Source organism: Botryllus schlosseri, chromosome 13 (genome assembly GCF_051294905.1).
Source record: "Botryllus schlosseri isolate E-star chromosome 13, Bs_hap1, whole genome shotgun sequence".
Taxonomy (NCBI): Eukaryota; Metazoa; Chordata; class Ascidiacea; order Stolidobranchia; family Styelidae; genus Botryllus; species Botryllus schlosseri.
This window is the reverse complement of record NC_137248.1, coordinates 124510-143797: the sequence shown is the minus strand read 5'-3', so window position 1 is coordinate 143797 and position 19288 is coordinate 124510. Positions and strand designations below refer to the sequence as shown.

The window sequence follows — 19288 nt, the reverse complement described above, 5'->3', positions numbered from 1 at the left end:
TTCTTAGGAAGAAGGAATGTCAACCGGCTATTCGAGAAACCATGTATGGGACTGCTTTTAAGACAAAAAGCAAAATACTATGGTGTAAACCCAATTGATATTAATAGCATCACCATATCCAAGAACTGTAAAACACAAAAATGAGCTTTTAAGCCTTGGTCATTTTTATCATCGAGTTTGTACTTGGAAATCTTGAAGGTTGTAGCAAAGTTCGTTGTGCTAACAACATATTATGTATCAGATAATCAGATACATATAAAAACAGTCCACGTAGTGAGCAACTGACAATAGTCCTGTTTTGTTGAAGTCATATGAGATAGTTGTCTTACAGCTAAGCCCAATTTCCAAGTCTTTCAGTTGGAAGTACAAAAATGACGCCATGCTTACAATATCCGACAGTGTTGAGTGTTCAGGTTTTATAATTGGAATGATGGTTGCTTTTCACTATCAACTATATAGTATATGCTTCTTTCAATGAGGGGTGAATCACTATAGATTCAGCTATCCCCTTTTCCAAATTGTTGAATTGTCAGAACAAGATGCCGTGACTGATGACTCGTACGGTTTATTTTTTCGCAACAGCTTTTGACACTGACGTCTCTTCTGCAACCTTTTTCATTGAAAACAGAACAGATGAGGCTGCCTTTACTGTAGTTTGATCAGCTTCATTGTAATTCAAACGCATGATTTTTATATGTTGTAGGACCTCACAGCAGCAAATGTACATTGTACAATGTACGCAACATAATTTTCCATAACACACAACACTCATGGGGGAACTGATTTACGGTGAGGGGAGGCAGGATAAATCATGTTGGTGAAATGGTATTCTGCAGACAGCATTTCCAGGAGAGGACCAGGCATCCATACCTCTTCTTCGTTAACGGAGCTCATCCTCCCGATAACTTTCTGTTTCTAATTGATGCATCTTCCGAGATCAAATGACCGTCATACTTACACAATGAGGCATATAACACTCGGAATATCATACGACTCTCGGAAAATTGGCAGCAATGTACCGGTAAGCTTCCACCTGCCATGGTGCCAATGTCCATCACGAGGACAAGACGCCAAGAAATAGCCTCATCTTCGTCGGCTAACAGCTACTTGATATCCATATGGATGATTTATATTGATATGAATACTTTCACCATCCTTGTTGTACGCCAATAGACGAAATTGGGTCCATGTTTAGTCCATTCCCATAGTAAAGCACAAAGCAACAAAACACATTTGGGTCGAGTTACCTTTGTCGCCACCGCGTGTTCAAAATGAAATGGAGCAGCCCCATTGGGGGGGGGGGGGGTTGGGGCTGAACTCGAAGGGGTCCCAAAATTATTTCGTGAATTAGCATAAATTATAGAGTATTTTTTGAAAATTGATGCAACTTTCTCAAAAATTTTTCGCGCTAGCCGCGATTTCAAGTTGCCAGACGTCTTCATTTTTGGGTAATCTTCCCGCAAGAAAAAATACGCAAGACTTATAGAAATGGGAATGTCGGCATTGGCCATTACCGCGCCACGATTTACCAAGACATATAAAGTTTAGGCCATGTGACATATGCGACACCGAGAAGTGTGCCAGAACGATCGGCAGCGAGAAAACCTTGGCCGAAAAGGACTGCCCTTATGCTGACCGAAAACTTCGTTATATATACAAAATACATATAGGTTTATTTGTCCATAGGCGCCTAAATGACTGGCGCCGAATGTTCCTGTCTTGGCAATCTGAACCTCACAAGACAAATATCATCTCGCAGGGAAAAATCATGTGCGAGTGAAGAAATACCAATTTGAAATCGTGTGCGTCTGGAGGTAACGAAATACCATCATGTTACGAATTCATACCAACAGGCCATACAGTTCCCAAGACACCTCACTCAGCTCTACCGGTAAATCTGATTACGTGAGCAGAGAGGACAAGAAATTGATAGCAATGTATATGCAATTCCGTATCTTATTGACCAATGTTATCATGAATTATCGAAAATCTAGGTCCCCGGGTCGTGTGCCATTGGACCCACCGGGTGGGGACCGATGACACGTTCGAGCAACAAATTTTAAAAGTCCATAAATATTTTTTGAAAAGACGGATATTCATGTATATGTGCGCGATAGGTAGAGCTTGTATCAAAGTGCTGAGCCAGCAAAAGATCTGCTGTTTTCGGCTGAACATTTTGGGGCCAGCGATCATTTTCCAATTTTTGATCCATCGGTACCACATCTCCCCTACGACTTTGGTTTAACGAATCATAATATTTCCAAAATGCTTGCTGGTATCATAAGACACAAATCGAAATTCATATCAACCAAGACCTTTGCATGCTCTGAGTTTTGTGATGGCGTTTATTTCGCCTAATAGAAATGAACTTGTATCAATAGTAGCACGAAACGCACTTATCATTTTCGGTGTTGGTTGTGTTCCTGATTTCTTTGTTGGTATGCCCTCTACAAATAATTTCTGCATACTGAGGTATGATGCGTTTGACGAATATCATAGAAATCGTTTTTTGTGTTGGTAATGACTTTGAGTAGTTTGGTTTTATCATTACAATTACTTTAGAAGATTCAAATGATAATGCATGATCGCTACTAGCAACAATATAAACACATTTTGTAGATTTCAGTGTAGCACATATTTTGATTTTATTAATGCTGCGAGTTTTGTCTAGTAGAATAGGTTGCAGCCAGTAAAGATATTCCAAATTGCTCTTGTGCTGATCAAAGTCTTAGAGTTTAACCTCGTAATGTTTTACATTTAACCCGTACAACAGCGAGTCGCTGAAAGGATTAAGTATTGTTCACCCACTTCGACTGGTACTCGATGCCAAAAGTGATATTTTCTAATAACCTTTACCACAACATCGGGTCTAATTATCGTGAATAATTTAATAATCAAGTCGAGCATTACAAAATCTCATATATCAAATCAATGTGTCAATCCTTATGTTTACAGTATGATACCTTTCAATGTAACACCGGCGTTTGATTGTAAGAAATGAATTCTCAACTACGTTGGTCAGGCATTCAAATCCGGTATACTCAAATGTAATATGTTAATCTCAAACCACGCACCGAGTAGTATTTACTTTGGTTTATAAAATATATCAAGTAGTAATTACATTGTCTTGCAAAATAATAACGACTTTTACAGTTGAAAAACAAAAGACGCGTCGTAGGGATATGAATACAACCGCGCTTGCTATGGATTTTGGATTGTAGTGATTACTGGCGTAGTCTTGTCTACTTTTCATGCGGAAACTTTTTGTTTTGGTTGGGTGAGTTACAAACGGATTGACTTGACAAGGTTTTTTGTATTTTACTCTTTTGTGTATGGGAAGATGGTAAAATGTTGAGATGTAATACTATTTCCGTTCACTCGATTGCAACAAAAAAATAACCTGCTAGTTTGTTCAAGGTTTCGACAAATAGATTGAAATATTCCGATTTACGATTTAACTCATCGCATCGCAAGTCGATCGCGGTATGCGCAAGTGGTTGTCAAGTTAGAAATATTTACAACAGGTGCTGCTATTTCATTGATTGATTCTATTGCGTGTAGTAACACATTAAAATATCGCGATAGTATTTACTGAAACTCTATTTGATAAACGGAAAACTCAGTCGTGAATAGAGTTGTAAGTTTCAAGGATTGTTTCAAAGTATGATCTTGAAATGTGACTGGATCAAAGTTGGTAGTCATGTTTGTCAAAGTCCAAATATTTCATTTTGGATTATCTGGATTTACCTTTAGTACATCCCGCGAATGGATTCCGATGCGGTACTATAACATTTTTGATAATAATGACTCAAGGATTTTCAATCAACAATACTGGAATTTTTTGGTAATGCTAGAGTTGCAAATGATTAGTTGCGTGTTTTTGTTAAGTGTTTGATTTCAAGTTAATAAAGACAATAACTGTGTAATGCACATACTTGTGATTCTTGATTCTTGTAGAGTTATAGTTGGTATTGATTCTATAAGTGTGAAAACAGTGGCGCGGAATGTGCGAATAATTCGATGCGGCTGAAAGTCGGCGTCAGTAATATTCGGGTTACGTTCGATTCAACAAAAACGCGTTAAGGGATTTGTCAAAGGATTAGAGTTGTACCGATTTAAAACATTCAGATACGAATCGACTTGATTTGTGTAGTGAGTTTTATTTCAAGTTGATAAACTAACACATTGATTGAATATTTTCATGGATCTTATCACGCAACTAAAGTCAGCCACTATTCTGGAGGCGTGAAACATATAGCGATCGCGGGTGAGTGACAAATTGTCGGTTTTCGAATCACCGCCTGCGACGGTTCTGTGACAAACTAATTACCGAAATATTACCTTGTGAGCGGGTATGAGGGATTGCTATGTCTGAAGCATTATCCGGTGAGTGGTCGTTGGATTTTAAAATTATAGCACACCCTTTTGAATAAGCGTTCACTTCACAAAGGATTAGGGTTAGAGCGGAAATAAGTGACAATTTGTCGCTATTCAAGTTACCGACACTGGCGGTCTGTTATTCGTTACTTAATAAATCTTACGAGTGAAATCAAGTTCCGTACCAAACTATCAAAATATTACCTTGTGAGCGATTGGTATGTATGTAACATCAAGTCACGAATGATGGTTATGTCTGGGACATTATCTTGTGAGTGATCGTAGCATTTTACAAATATTTCACACCTTTTTTTGAAGTGTTAGTTTGTGTGCACGGTTATTGTTGGTGTTGGAATCACCGTCTACGCCGGCTCTGTGACAAAATAATTACCAAAATATAATTCTGCGAGTGATGCTTACGAATATTTCACCGCGTGAGCGATCGATATGGCTGTAACACCAAGTCGCGAAAGATGGTTATGTCCGAGACATTATCTTGTCAGCGATCGCGGGGTTTTGCAAACTATTTCACAGCTATTTGAAGTGTTAATTTGTGACCGTTGTTATTGTTGATATTCGAATCACCGTCTACGCCGGCTCTGTGGTAAACTAATTACCAAAATATTACCTTGGAAGTGACTCCTAGATTTAGCAAACTATTTCGCACTGAATGGATTAGTGTAATAATCGATAGTAGCACGCATTTGGCCGGGAAACAATTCCGCACGCAGGTCATTCGAAATATAGGTCGCACGCACTGCTTAATTCTCTTGCAAGCCACGTTTCCGTTTGTGCGGTTATTATTGGTGACTCGTACATATTCAACACCGCGCGAGAGATGCCTGAAAGTACGAATCACGACCACGAGTTTTCAATACGAGTCACCGCCGCAGCCTATACCCAAAAGTACGAATCACGACCACGAGTTTTCAATACGAGTCACCGCCGCAGCCTATACCCAAAAGTACGACTCACCACCGCGTCCATAAGAACCCATTACGAATCACGGCCGAGAGAGGGGTCTGAAAGTACGAATCACCACCCCCGGTTTCAATACGAGTCACCACCCCGCCCATAAGAACCAATAGCCGTTCGCGACCGATCTACATAACTACTCACGTGATTGATTTTTAGTTAATGTGTGTATCCCAAATTATTGTATATGATCTATTCCAGGTAATCCCAACGTCTACGGTGAGTGCGACAATGATATATCGTTATTCTTATGGACGCGGCGGTGATTCGTACTCCAAGCCTTCCGTCGTCTATGCCACCGATTGAATATACAAAATCGATTTTATTGACCTCGCGATGCAATAACGAAGTCCTGGAGGGTATGATGATGTTGTCTATGGGTCATACCGATGTGTGCATAAACACCCAACATTTGTACACCGACACATTGTATGTAATGTCATAGACCACATTTACGCGAATACTTGGTAGGGTTGAACAATCGTAAAGTATATTCGATATGCATTGTCATTTTTCACGAAAAAAAATCAAGGGTTGTGAATCTACATGTTTAATTACATTCGGTCATTGGTTCTGCTTTATCGCTTTGCGTTGAATATCCGGATCCGGTTATGAACTGACCTGTATTGGGTTTGTAATTCCATACTGAATGAGGCGATATGTATTGATCAAACCGATTACCGCTATATATCCCTGTACCTATAATCTGTATAGTGTGAGCAAGGAAATTAATCACAAATAACCTGAAATCGTTAGCACGATGGGTTGCATGCGTTCCTACATTTTCCGAATATTGTTATCCGTGTATCAACCAGTTAACAAAGTCGAGGGATTGCAACTTTAGACGGATTGATTCTGGAAAATCTAAAGCACGAACCCGGACATCGCAGTCATATGGAAATAGCGCATTGTTATTGTGTGTGTGTGTGTGTTTGGCTAACCGCCGGTTTTGATGGGATGCACCATAACAAGTGAATATGTGATTACACAAATGTATCGGGGTCGTTGTTGGTGTATATTTTGCCACTATCCGCTGTAAACAATATACAAAAATAAAAAATTGTCGGGATTGGTTGTCTGATTTCTAAACGAAAATGGTATTGTTACTCGGGGAAAAATAGATTTCCAAGTGAAACGGTATCGTTGCTCAGAGAAAAAAATATATTTCTAAACGAAAAGGGTTTGTTACTCAGTGAAAAAATATATTTCTAAACGAGAATGGCTTTGTTACCATAGGAACAAATATATTTCCAAGTGAAAAGGGTTTGTTACCCAGGGAAAAAATTTATTTCCAAACGAAAATGGTTTTGCTACTCTAGCAAAAGATAGATCGCCAAGAGTTACTCTGGGTAAACGATAGATCTCCAAAGGAAAATGATATTTTTACTCAGGTAAACGCTGAATCTCCAAGTGAAAATGTATTGTTACTCTGGGTAAACGATAGATCTCCAAAGGAAAATGGTATTTTTACCCGGGAAACGGTAGCGCTCCAAACAAGAATGGTAATTTTACACAAGTAAACGTCAGTTATCCAATTGAAAATGATATTTTTACTCGGGTAAGTGTTGTATGTTCAGTGTCAGTGATGTTGTTAAACGTTGTCGCCTGACGTCGGTATCCCGTTAGTGTACTATTATGAGTGAGAAAAGGATTTACACATCTTGTGCAGAGTATCAGAGTATCGCGACAGTGAAGATATTTTTCACGTGACCAAACAAGATCTTTGTTCAAATGTTAATGCATGCATTTCGATTACCGAGTTGCTGTACAATAGAGAGGACTCTACATTAGACCACGCAGTGTTCTTCGATTAAAACCACAAGACCACATGTAAATCTATTCGCACAACTCGATGATGTTGATATAGTGTAACTAAAATTAATTATTACCTATTTACACAACATAAAAATAACAATTCATGTCGTAGTAAGTAAGTTTCTTGAACTCATGCTTGATGAAAACCAATGGTGACAAGTATGCTTTTGTGTTTGAGTGAAAAATAATTATCTAGAGTAGTGACAGTTTGTGATCAACGAATGCAAATCGATCATGACATTACAATATACGCTTTCGTCAACATAACGACTTGGCACAGGAGAAACACTTTCACGTTTTTCAATAACTCGATTCTCGAGACTTGTTACTTGTACGATGTACCGTTGGTGTGCAAACTATAACGAACATTTTGTATGATAGTATGTTTTAGTTGAATTATTGTGAGGACAATCATATCATGACTCAGCACTTTTCGGTAGCAAAGTAAATTGTTTTGTGCGTTGGATTTGTGGAACGTAAGTCGAATACATACTCTTTTGTGAAAGTAACTATAGGTTACTGTGATGACATTGGTTGGTCTCTCAAGCAGTGACCGTGGTTTTGATTTTGAAAGATGTCGCGGTGTCGGTATAATGTTTCCTAAAAGTCAAACTCGGACGGCTATCGTAAATGTGTAGGACTTACGATTCATTGTACATATACAACGTTGTTACAAGAACTATGATATTTCCGTAAGTACTATAGCTGTGTGTTGGATTATTTGAATATCTAGATGCGTGACCATTCGTGTAAAAAAAAAGTTATTCCGCTACCAAAACATTTTGTAGAGTCTGGCCAATCATTCTATAGTTTGAAAGCATGACCACTCATTCCATAGTTTCGTAGTATGAGAATATAGAGTGGAGTATTTTGCGTGATGTAAATATTTTTCATACTGTGATCGGAAAAAGTCGCAGGGATCATCAGTCGTATCACGCAAAGTAACTAGTTGACACAGACAAAATATTGAATGAATGCTAACACATTGGATTCATAATCCAAGAGAGTGGAATTTTTTTTCTGTTACACTAAAATGTTTTTGCTACACTAACATAATCCGTATCTAGAAAAAACGGTACACACCGAGGACGTGATATTGGTCAATATCCATTATGTAGAGAGTGAGTAAATCCTCTCCCAGGTTGGGGTGATTCAAATCAACGGCATGTTACACATAACCATCATTTGTATTGTGTGCGATATTGTGAAGATGACACCACAACAACACATCAAGTAATATTTTGTATCGGGTTTTCGCGCTTTAGGAATAGTGGAGTGTGCGATATTTTGGATATGAGTGCTCGGCTGAAACTAGGGTTGATCTTGGGTCGGGTCAATCAGAACTATGTCTAGAATTCAAACACACCCAAGTCAGTTATTTAGTGACTATGATTACATTTACTTTGATGAAAGGAAATTGAAAAATTCGAGCAGATACTACTCATGAAAAAAATGCACAAAACGGTTTTACCAGATTTAGGTGTAAGATATCTTTTCGATTTCTTTACCGGAATGCGTTTTACAAATAATTCTAGTACGTCTAGCTATAGGACACATTTTACAAACGGCGTTATTTGCATTTAGAAAAACAATCTACACCAATTAAGTGACACTGCTTAATATCATAATCCGTCGATTGAGTAAAATTTCTTTGGGGTTCGGTTTAGTGAGTTGCTAGGGATTCAATCACATACAAGTACGGTATTTTAGCGATTGAGTATTGTGACGACATTTACTTTGACGAATGACAACGGAAAAATTTCCGATTTCTTTGTCGGTGTATGTGTTACACAAATAATTCTAGTACACCTAACTATAGGACACATTTGGCAAACATCGTACAAATTGTTTCTTTGCGATGGTAACGACTTTTAGTGGTTTGGTTTCATGTCGGGAATTATTATTTGAGGGTTCGAAAAACAATTTCAATCAATACTACAAATGAACAACAATGCAAAACACGTTTAGTGAATTACAGTGTAGCAAGTACTTCCTTGATGTTACGAGTGTTGTGCACTAGACATTTCTAGTTGAATTGAATGCATCTAGCAAACATATTCCAATTTACTTTTGTAATGATCAAAGTCTTAGAGTGTAACCTCGCGATATTTTACATTTAGCACGTTCTATAGAAAGTGCGAACGGAGTTGAGTATTAATCGTGTGCTTGGGATAGTGCTTTGATATCAAAGATATATTTTGACACTGTGTAATGTTTCAATTCTCTGTTGCGAATTCCGACAGTTACGACATTGATGTTAAATCCTCACTCTTGGTCATTGTAAGCGAATCCTAAGCATCGCAACAGTCGGTCTGGAAATCGAACGCATGCGTACTTTTAGATAATCGACACTAACAAGTTTATTACATCCGTGAAATATTCAGAAACGTCGATTCGTGATTGTGTCAGCTTGATTCATCCTCTATATCCATGGACACAAAGATATCTTAACTTTGGATACAACTCATTCGAAACGTATTGTTGCGTGCAATCTAATAAGCACAAGTCGAAGACGAATGATTTGATTTCAATGAACTATAAAGTCCTTTTGTTTTGGTGTTGGGTTTAATACAATTTGTATGACTATAACGAATCCGATTCCAAAAGTGCAATGTTACATTTAACAAAAAGTTTGACGACTTGTAGTCTGATATTGATAGATGTGTAGAGTAATATGACTAGTTTATAAAACCTCGGTAATGTGTTTTGTCATGTCTGTGTTCAACAAATATGTGATCAAGTCTTACCATTCGATATTAACTTTCGCAGTCGGTGTAAGCGAAAATTTGTTGAAGTAACAATACCGACGAGTTCAATAATATTCTCCATCGATGCATTCGAATAATCAGTCAGCTGCAAGCGGATTTAAAACTTGATGCCGTTTTGTGGTTAACTCAAGTCAGTGGTCGCGTACGTGTCGATTTCAGGAATGATCATGACGTGTTGGCTGGGTAAATTAGTTAATGTGGTTGTAACTATGACCGTAAAGAGTTGCTGACATTCCAATATCTTTTACGCTGTAATATACGGATTTAATTGTGATAAATTATTTCTCAGTTATTGTTCAGACATTCAAATCTCGTATACTCAAAATATAATATGTTTATGGCAAGTCGTATATGCACCATTTCACACTTACTCATAAACGATAGAACCTGAAAATATTTGATGAGTGGCAATTGACATGACTTGGGAAACCTTGAGATGGTGTGACCCATTTCCAAAATTTAGCGCTATCATTTCAAATGAGAGCAATCTTGTTCGATAGATATGACCGCTGCTGACATTTCTCAAAACTTTTACGAAAAAAACTGTATGTTTGTTCATGGAAGATGCAAACAAGGGTATCGAATACGTGAGTGTGCACTGTGAATCTCACAAAGGTGTTATCCCGCAATCCTTGATCATCATTTTCCAGTGTATTTCATCGGAAGAAAATTCCTCAAAGAAGAAGAAGCAGAGGCAAAGGCTCTGTTTACTTTTCTTGTCGAACAAATTCGACGAGATGGGTCGAGAATCACTTTTATTTTGGACGCTTCCGACTGCGGCATGAACAATGTCGACATTGGTCTTATTAAGATTATCGTTGATTGCTTCATGACATACTTCCCTGGCGTTCTTGGTCAGTATAGGTTAGGGCTAGACACCGGTTAAATAACTGGCACCGTGACTGATTCTGACGTTTATTGACAGGTCGCACGTTCGTAGTCGATCTTCCAGTGATACTAACAGGTAAATCGAGAAATCGATATTTTCCTCAACTTCAACTGATATTATCCTAAAAAAAACTTTCAATAGAACGTGGTTAAACAACAAACATGTGTTGAAATATAGCTAATTGCGGCAAAAAGTTTCTTTCTCAAAAATAATCATGACCTCAACTCCGCATATTTTCTTATATTTCATAGCGATCTGGAACATCGTAAAAATATGGTTCGATGAGGAGTTGAAAGCAAAAACTCACATATGTGGTCGGGCAGATCTATTACAATTCGTGGAAGCCGGGCGTCTGAATTCAGCTGCCGGGGGCGATGTAAGTGGAAGTATATATTGTTTCCTCAAATAAATTCACATGGGGAAATGATCCGTACAGTTTGTTATTGGCAAAGTGGAATTTTAAACTATAAGTTGCGATTGTCTGCTCTGGTGATGATGTTTTCCGTGATACATGGCGATTTCGGAGGGGATGTGATGCCGTGCCGAGATAGTATCCGAGGTCAGAGCAACAGCAGATTTCAAATAATTGCCAACCAGCAGTAACTTTCGTGTATCTCTATCGTACTAAATCGATATGACAATGTATTGATATGCATCCTGGCTAACCTATCAGCGTATTTTAAAGCAGTGCTCTTCAACCGGGTATTTTGTACACCCCAGGCATGGTGTACCATAATTTTTGAAGGGTGTACCACCCGGATGGGGTGTACAGGGGTGTACCAGATCCGCATTATAATGAACCGATGAGACGATGACTATAGCTATCACAATAAATACGCCAGTTTATGCATCAGAACAGGTTGACTGGATGTGTAATATCGTACAATATGTGATGTCATAGGTAAGGGTTCTCATCATTTAACCTTTGGTATTGGACTGAGTTCCTTTTGAAGTAGAGCAGGGTGGAGTCAGCATGTGTTCTGCTTGCAATATCTGTCCGATGATTCTCGACGAAACCACCGCTAAAGCTCAAACATTTTGAATTGGGGCTTCCTGCGGCAAGCTTGTCAATAGCACAGAATAGGTGATTACGCAGCCAGGGGACGAGTTTTCGAACCACTGCGTTAGATGTCGGTCCAGTAACCTCGAGTCCTGATTCGTATTTAGCATTTCCTTGCAGCCTTGCTCAAAATGTCCATCCTTATTTCGGCTAGGCCAGGGGTGCTCAACCTGCAGACATACGGTCACATTCAGCCGCAAACCATGATTTTGCGACCGTCTACACCAGGGGTGGGCAAACTTTGGAGCTCGCGGGCCGCATCCAACATCTGAATCCATTCGCGGGCCGCACTATATAAAATGGGATTATAAACCAAAACGTAATATTGGTATTAGATTATATAGTGAGGACATGGAGATAATATATGTGCTTATTTAAAAAAGACCAAACATTTGATGATATCGCACTCGCGTCAGAAAAATAGTGGCGATATTTCATAGGCTGGTCGACCTCAATAACCAATTTGTCAAAACGATAGAGATGAAAGTCGGTTGTCCCGATTCATAGAACAGGATTGAAATTTAAATCTGTGAGCAGCGATCTGCTCCTAGATTTACTAATTTCAGTTTTGGTTCTGTTCCAGGACACACAATGCTCACAGAATCATAACCATGTTAGCTTCAAACACGCTTTTACTATGTGTAGATAACATATAATGCCCCAATTCCACGCATACAGAGAACGAGTCTACCTAAGACACGCGCAAATCGGTTTTTGTAAGCGCGTCACTGAAATAGTTAAAACTGGAGTGACCAATCTGAAATCCCACTCGTGATCCGAATTATTTCAATCTCGTTTAGGATTTCTGTGATCTTTAGCAGCTGAAACCTTCCAAACTGTGTGGGCCTTGAGATCAGGATGTCACGCCAGAAATTAAATATAAAAAATAATATGTGAAGTATATACCTCAGAACAGTGGTTCTTAAACTTTTTAAGACACTCCCCCCCTTATAATGGTGAAATATTTCGCGCCCGCCTAACGTCATATCACAAAACGCAACCAGGTTGCTAGCAAACCTAACGGATAGTTTGATGGCGTGGAAGGTTACGACTATGGATGAGAGATTTTTAAATGTGAAATTAAAACTAAATACAGAGCAACAATTGTGAAATTGTTGGTAAATCGCGTGGAGCGCGAAAAAACTTTTCAAGTGAGCTCAGCTTCGCGCCCCCCTTCTGATGCTTTCACGCCCCCAGTTTAAGAACCACTGTCTTAGAATTATCATGGTGAAATGTATTAAGAAATACTTTAATCAAGTCCCTGATTTTTAGTACGCATTTTATCAATATTTTTAAAAATTACTTTACGCTGTTGCGGGCCGCATGCGGCCCGCGGGCCGTAGTTTGCCCACCTCTTGTCTACACATATTTAAATTAGCACGTGTTGACGGCCGTCATTATACAATAATTATTGCTGGTTCTAGTCTCGGCTCTGCCATGTTTCTATGTGTCGGAGGTTTATCTGGGCTCCTCGTCGTCGACCCCCTATTAACGTAGCGTCTTGAAAAGTCTAGATCTAGAAGAAGAGTGAGTCGAGCTTCAAAGTCCGCAGCAGAGTCCTGAAATTGGACGCACATAAGCGAGAGAGAATGAAGAGGGGGAGCGCGCGTGCAAGCGAAAGTCGTCCTCATTACCCAAAATAAAGACACTCAACTTTAAGAAATGCACTGCCGTGGCGCACAAATTCTAAACTGGCGATCAGCACCACTGTCATTGATGTGTAATGAAAATAATAATAGTAACAACAAAAACAATACAAACGATCCTGATGGGCGCCCGAGAAATAACAACATGCAACAAAGTGATTAATAAAAACCGGAAGATGCATCATCATTAAAATATTGTGCCCAAAATGTTCGCAGACATCCTTCATCAGCTCTACGGGTTAATCTGATCACGTGAGCTGAGAATGAATAAATTTTTGACAGTAATATGTGAAACTACCAACATTTGCGACGAAATCCATTCAAGGAGTAAAATTTTCGCGCTTCTGACGACTACACACCCAATTCTACTGTGTCTTCTTGACATTTATACTCGCGATTTTGGTACATGAATTATATATTGTAAGCCGGCTGGGATGTTTTGCTTCTACAATAAGAAAATTTGCGCAAGGTATATCTCATGAAATAAGTGAATTCACAGGACAGCGCAAGGGCTCTCTGCGGTGTTAAGTTCCCCGTAGCAAATTTCATATGAGTATTTGTCGTCCATGGGCCATGGCGACTCCCCGCTGGAGTCTGGACGTATTTTATATGTAATAGAAATGCGGCTTACTGCGTTATCGGCGTATTATATGGTCAGGGGTGTGAGAGTTTGGAGAAAATGTTAAAATAGTGTACCACGATGAAAAAGGTTGAAGAGCACTGCTTATGTAACTTTGACACAACACACCAAATTGATTGATCAATTACACTGGTCAACACACATGTTGGTGCCAAGAAAGTTTCAACGGTTTTAGGGTAATTGCATGTCTGTGAATCCAAAAATGATATTATAGTTTTTCCGAATTGGCTGTACTTTTTGAGATTTTATATATCTTTTGGTTTCAAAAAATGCTAAAAATACCCAATTTTGACGTAGGTGAAATCATCTTTTTCTACAACCCTGAAGAGTCTAAATCTGTTTTCAAGCATGTACATTAAGGTTATGACTAAAAAAAAATTCGCCTGTAGGAGGAATTGATGAGCATTTTGGTATAAATTAAAAAAAATTATAATCATTTTGTTCAATTCGAAAAAAATGTCCATCACAAACCAACTTCAATTTTCGACACTGGTCCAAATGTAGAAAAAAATTACAATTCAAAGGTATTCTTTGCTACAAATTTAATCTTCATATATACGTCCTTTTGTACTTCTGGTAAAGTTCATCCATCAATTTGACTTCTCTTTCTGTTATTATGTTAGTGCCAGGGACATCTACAATGGAAATATCCGACTTCCAATGGGATTTCGCTTCGCTTTATCGCTGCAGGACATTCGAGCGCAAAAATAGCAGCAAATAATCTTTGGTATACTCTTGGAGCCCGATCGATATTGGATTTTTGGGTCGATACCGATAAAACCGCTATCTCACACCTTGACCGAGAACCCCAATACATTCAGCCAATATTCAAAAGAAGTTGGATGTACATAAGCACATTTGCAGAGCTTCAGAGCATTTATTTGAACACCTTTACAGCCATTGTTATATGTGAACATGAAATAAACTAGAAAGGCTACATCTGGACACCTATTAAGTGCAGAGGTGGTCAGTAACGAAGTACTTCTACTTTTTCGAAGTACTCAAGTAGTTTTCCTCTACTTCTGCTACTTACTCAAGTAGATCTTTTTTTTCGCTACTTCTACTTCTACTTGGCAATATTTTGTGAACTACTTACTTACTTTTCGCTATTTTCCGTTTGTCAAGTAGAAGTAGTTTAATCCTCAATAAGAAAGGTAGCCTAAAAAATTTCGGGGCTGTTTTCACGTGCAACCAACATTTAATTTCCATAGAAGTCATATACCCAGAATTTTCGTTGCGCTTCGCGCACAGTAGATATGGTGTGACAGATACGTTTTTACGAAAGTATCGCTGAATATAATTTAGATAACGGGTTGCGTGGTTCCGTTCACACCACATTTTCACCTATACCAAATACTTCATCACAATAAGTATGGCCCCCCATATCGTTTGAAACTATCGTCTCGCAATCTAGCAATAAACTTTTATACCTAACAGTCCATGACGTGTCCAAATCTGGAAAAGTGCACTTTAACTTTTTTAACGTTAAACCCGTTTTAGCAGATCAACGTTGAAACTTTCTGTACAGAAGACATGAAATATATTTTCCGCTTTTTACAAGTAGTATTTATATTTTTCTTTCAACTACGGGCATTATACGTTGAGTTCTAATCATAGTTTCAGTTCTTTTGTCTGGAAAACATACATGTTGGTGTATAAAAGCAAGTGCAGTAATGCCTTATCTTTTCCGAATAGAAAGCAATACAGTATATGGCATTTTTACGATCTGCCATATATTTAATTAACGTATACTAATCGCGCAAAGTGTTAAAGCCGTATCTGAAACAACATCTCCGCATTGCTCTTCAACTAAACTAGGGGCCTTATAATATGGGGGAGGGCGCCGTGCCTTGATATTCTCTAAAAGGGGTGTTCGAGTAAGCAAAGGATTAGTATCGCATTCCATATCAATGCTGTCATTGACATCCCATGATATGGACGACTGCTTATTCTGTCAAAAATTGACACCTCCTGTGATGCATCAATAGGAATCAAGCTCTCTACACTACACCTTCCGCTTAGCTCAATTTGCAGCTTTTGACAGTGCATGCGAACGAATTACGATCGTTTACAAAACTACTTACTTACTTGAGTAGATTTAAAGTCAGTGAATTCTACTTCTACTTCAAGTAGTTTTAGGTTGCTTATGAAAGAATTACTTCTACTCGTACTTGAGTAGATTTTTTCGTCGCCACTTCTACTTCTACTTGAGTAGCTTTCTTGACTACTTTGACCACCTCTGGTTAAGTGTAAGCTTGTGACATACATCAATATTCTCAATCTAGTGGTCAAAGATTATAGTTTTCTGACTTCCTACCGCCATGTTGTGACGTCACGAGAATTGCCGATAATTTTTCAGTTTCAATGGCTGATACCGATAATTCTGTCGAAGTGTGATATCGTCCCGATATTATCGGCGAACCGATAAACGGTCGGGCTCCAGTATATTCCATCTATAAACATCTGGTTAGAATACCAGGCTTCCTGACATGCATTTGCGAGGAATAAGCATGATATCTCAAGAGTTACTCTCCATCTGGGGACTTGAAAGTAAGGAATTATAGCCCTTGAGCTCCATCTCGCATTGCGTAGAGATGGAAGTTTATGCCATTTGATCAGTGGTAATCTACCATTTTCCCTGAAAGAGCGGTATGCTCTGCACAGCACATAGATAAACTTTAAATCATCCCTCCATCATCGGTTTTCTACTATTTTCATTTGAAATCCTGGCTTGATGGATTGTACAAAATTTTCGTAGTATTTTACCATATTATCTCCAAATTTATAGCTGAGAGTTGGATTTGTTGAGGATGTTGGATTGAAGAACTCTGATATCTGCTTTAAGAATCGATAATATTATGTTGGCAACCAATGTATTGTGGTTTATGAAAACCCTTGCACTTCACTGCAATTTGCAGTTTCATAACAACGCCATTCCGCCGCCCAGTATCAACAGATGCTAAGTCACATATGATATGACATTTTTAAATTTTCATCATATTCCTCTAATCGGTTTACTAGACCGCTGAAAATATGTTGAGTTGTTCTACTGTCGCCTTTTCGAACACCCAGTTCGATTTGTGTCAGACAAATTGAAATTATACGATCCATACAGTCTACATTAAAAATCGAAATTAATAATTATTTATTAATTATTTAATTTTGATAGTAAGCAAGAAAATGATAGGAACAATTCAATATGAGCGATCAAAATATACCAAAATACTATTTTAAATCTTCGCAATTAGAATTCTGTCAGTTAAATTCAAATCAGTTGGTATATATATTATATAGTCTGTATCTACAAAAAAGCCTATCCTTCATACCGTGAAAACTGGAAAATTTTTGTGCGGGAGGTTTTTGTTTAACCAGTCTTAACTTTTGGTAATTTTGCAATCAGGACACAAAAGTTCATCGTTTGTGACTACAGGACACACAAAATTTTGAATTTTTTTTTAGTCATAACCCTAATACATACCATATTCGTTGAGTTCTGAAACTATTTCGCTAAACACGCAATCTTTAACACGGAGGTAAGCCTTTTAAACGGGAATCATGGTTCTTGTAAAGATCAAGCCAAAATTAGACGATAACAGTGAAAAAAAAACAGCTGACGTCAAAGCACAAGCACTGCTTTTAGTAACGCTCAAAGTGCATTTACTAATGTGTCAAAGCGCCTTACACAACTATAGAATGACGCTATATAGCCACATTACTCAATTAAACGTGAATGATTGAAGACACAAAATACGCTGTGATAAGTCGGGCTATAAAGGTGTCTAATGCATTTGATGTCGAGGTCGACATGCAAAGATATACTATGACGGGCACGCAAAAATTGATGTTTATGCAGATGTTAATTTAGGTTTGCCATATGTATAACTAATAACAGAACAATAAATCGATTTCCCTCAATGCTTTTGCTGATGCCGCTCGACCGGACTATGTATATAGGTTTTTTATACCGAGCATCACATTTGTATGACTGTAAATTATTGCATGAGAGTTGTCAGGGACCTATGCAAACTTGAAACATTTGTTACTGAATCTTTGCTAAAATTGTTGAGTATAGCTCTGACCTAAACTGTCAAGCAATCATTCCATCCAGCAATCAATCATTCGCCAGAAAAGCACTATCATCGGTCGAAATAACACTCGGTGGCAGTACACAAGAGCAAACTAAAGCTTGTAATTCATGCACTTCACCTGCAATAATTCAACATATGTTAGTCATTCGTTTAGAAGTGGCGAGATAGCGTATAGTGGTACGTTCCATAGCTGCGATACCAATCAGTTGTCGGTTCGAGTCCGACCGAGATCGACCCCAGAAGTTCTACTGAAGTGTTGGGGGTTTATCTGGGCTCCAGGCCACGTGATTCCCGTAAGCACTGCCTCAAAAGAACCCAGAAGTACGCAGTGAATATGAAATCGTATTAAAGAATATCGGCCTGGTGTAAAAATGACCATTGCAGTAGAAACACCATGAATAGGCCTATAAGACAACACCACACAGTCATTCATTGGGCATTGTGTAAACGGTTTTCAAATACTTTTTGACGATTTATTTCGTAATAATGGCAGTTACATATGTATTGACAGAACGACTGGAAAGCGAATTATGAAGACGCGGTTTTACAATCGTTTATTGAGGAGAATTCGTCCACTACCGGGACATGCTGAAAATGACCATTCTCCATTCGTTTTGTAAGATGTCACACCCGTCGGCATCTTTATCTGGACGTACACATATCAGCTTTCAAGTCACAAAATTGACCTTAAAAGATCTTATCCCGACGTCGTATAGAAAAAAGTGACCGCGACCTGACATATCGATCTCACCTTCCGACACATGCCACCTCTTTTTGTCGCCTGTCCTTTAGTACTATCTTCTTTTACTCTTCCCTCAGTTGAATAGTAAATTAAAGATCTGTACCTCCGAGAAGGTAATCATTCAGTGTGCATGCCTCCTTTTTACATCGCCTATAGGCAAGGTGGGTGTCTGATTTCATAGACTAATCCAAGTCGTTTCGACATCTTCCTATCTATTCATTGTATCGCAGTCGTATGGTGACATATGACGCAATTGTAAAATCAATAAATTGAATTTGTCGTGCCAAA

The 19288-nt window shown here is 38.5% G+C and overlaps 1 protein-coding gene across 1 annotated transcript in view; it reads left to right on the top strand.

Annotated features, from left to right (window-relative positions):
• LOC145454443 (motile sperm domain-containing protein 2-like) overlaps positions 1–19288 on the top strand; it is a 24250-nt gene extending 4962 nt beyond the window's left edge. Inside the window, exons 3-7 of the mRNA XM_080332432.1 lie at positions 10436–10522; positions 10586–10789; positions 10861–10899; positions 11076–11200; positions 18770–19288. Of these exons, the coding sequence (XP_080188558.1) occupies positions 10436–10522; positions 10586–10789; positions 10861–10899; positions 11076–11200; positions 18770–18850 (536 nt within the window). The 3' untranslated portion in view covers positions 18851–19288. The remainder of the gene's footprint in view (positions 1–10435; positions 10523–10585; positions 10790–10860; positions 10900–11075; positions 11201–18769) is intronic.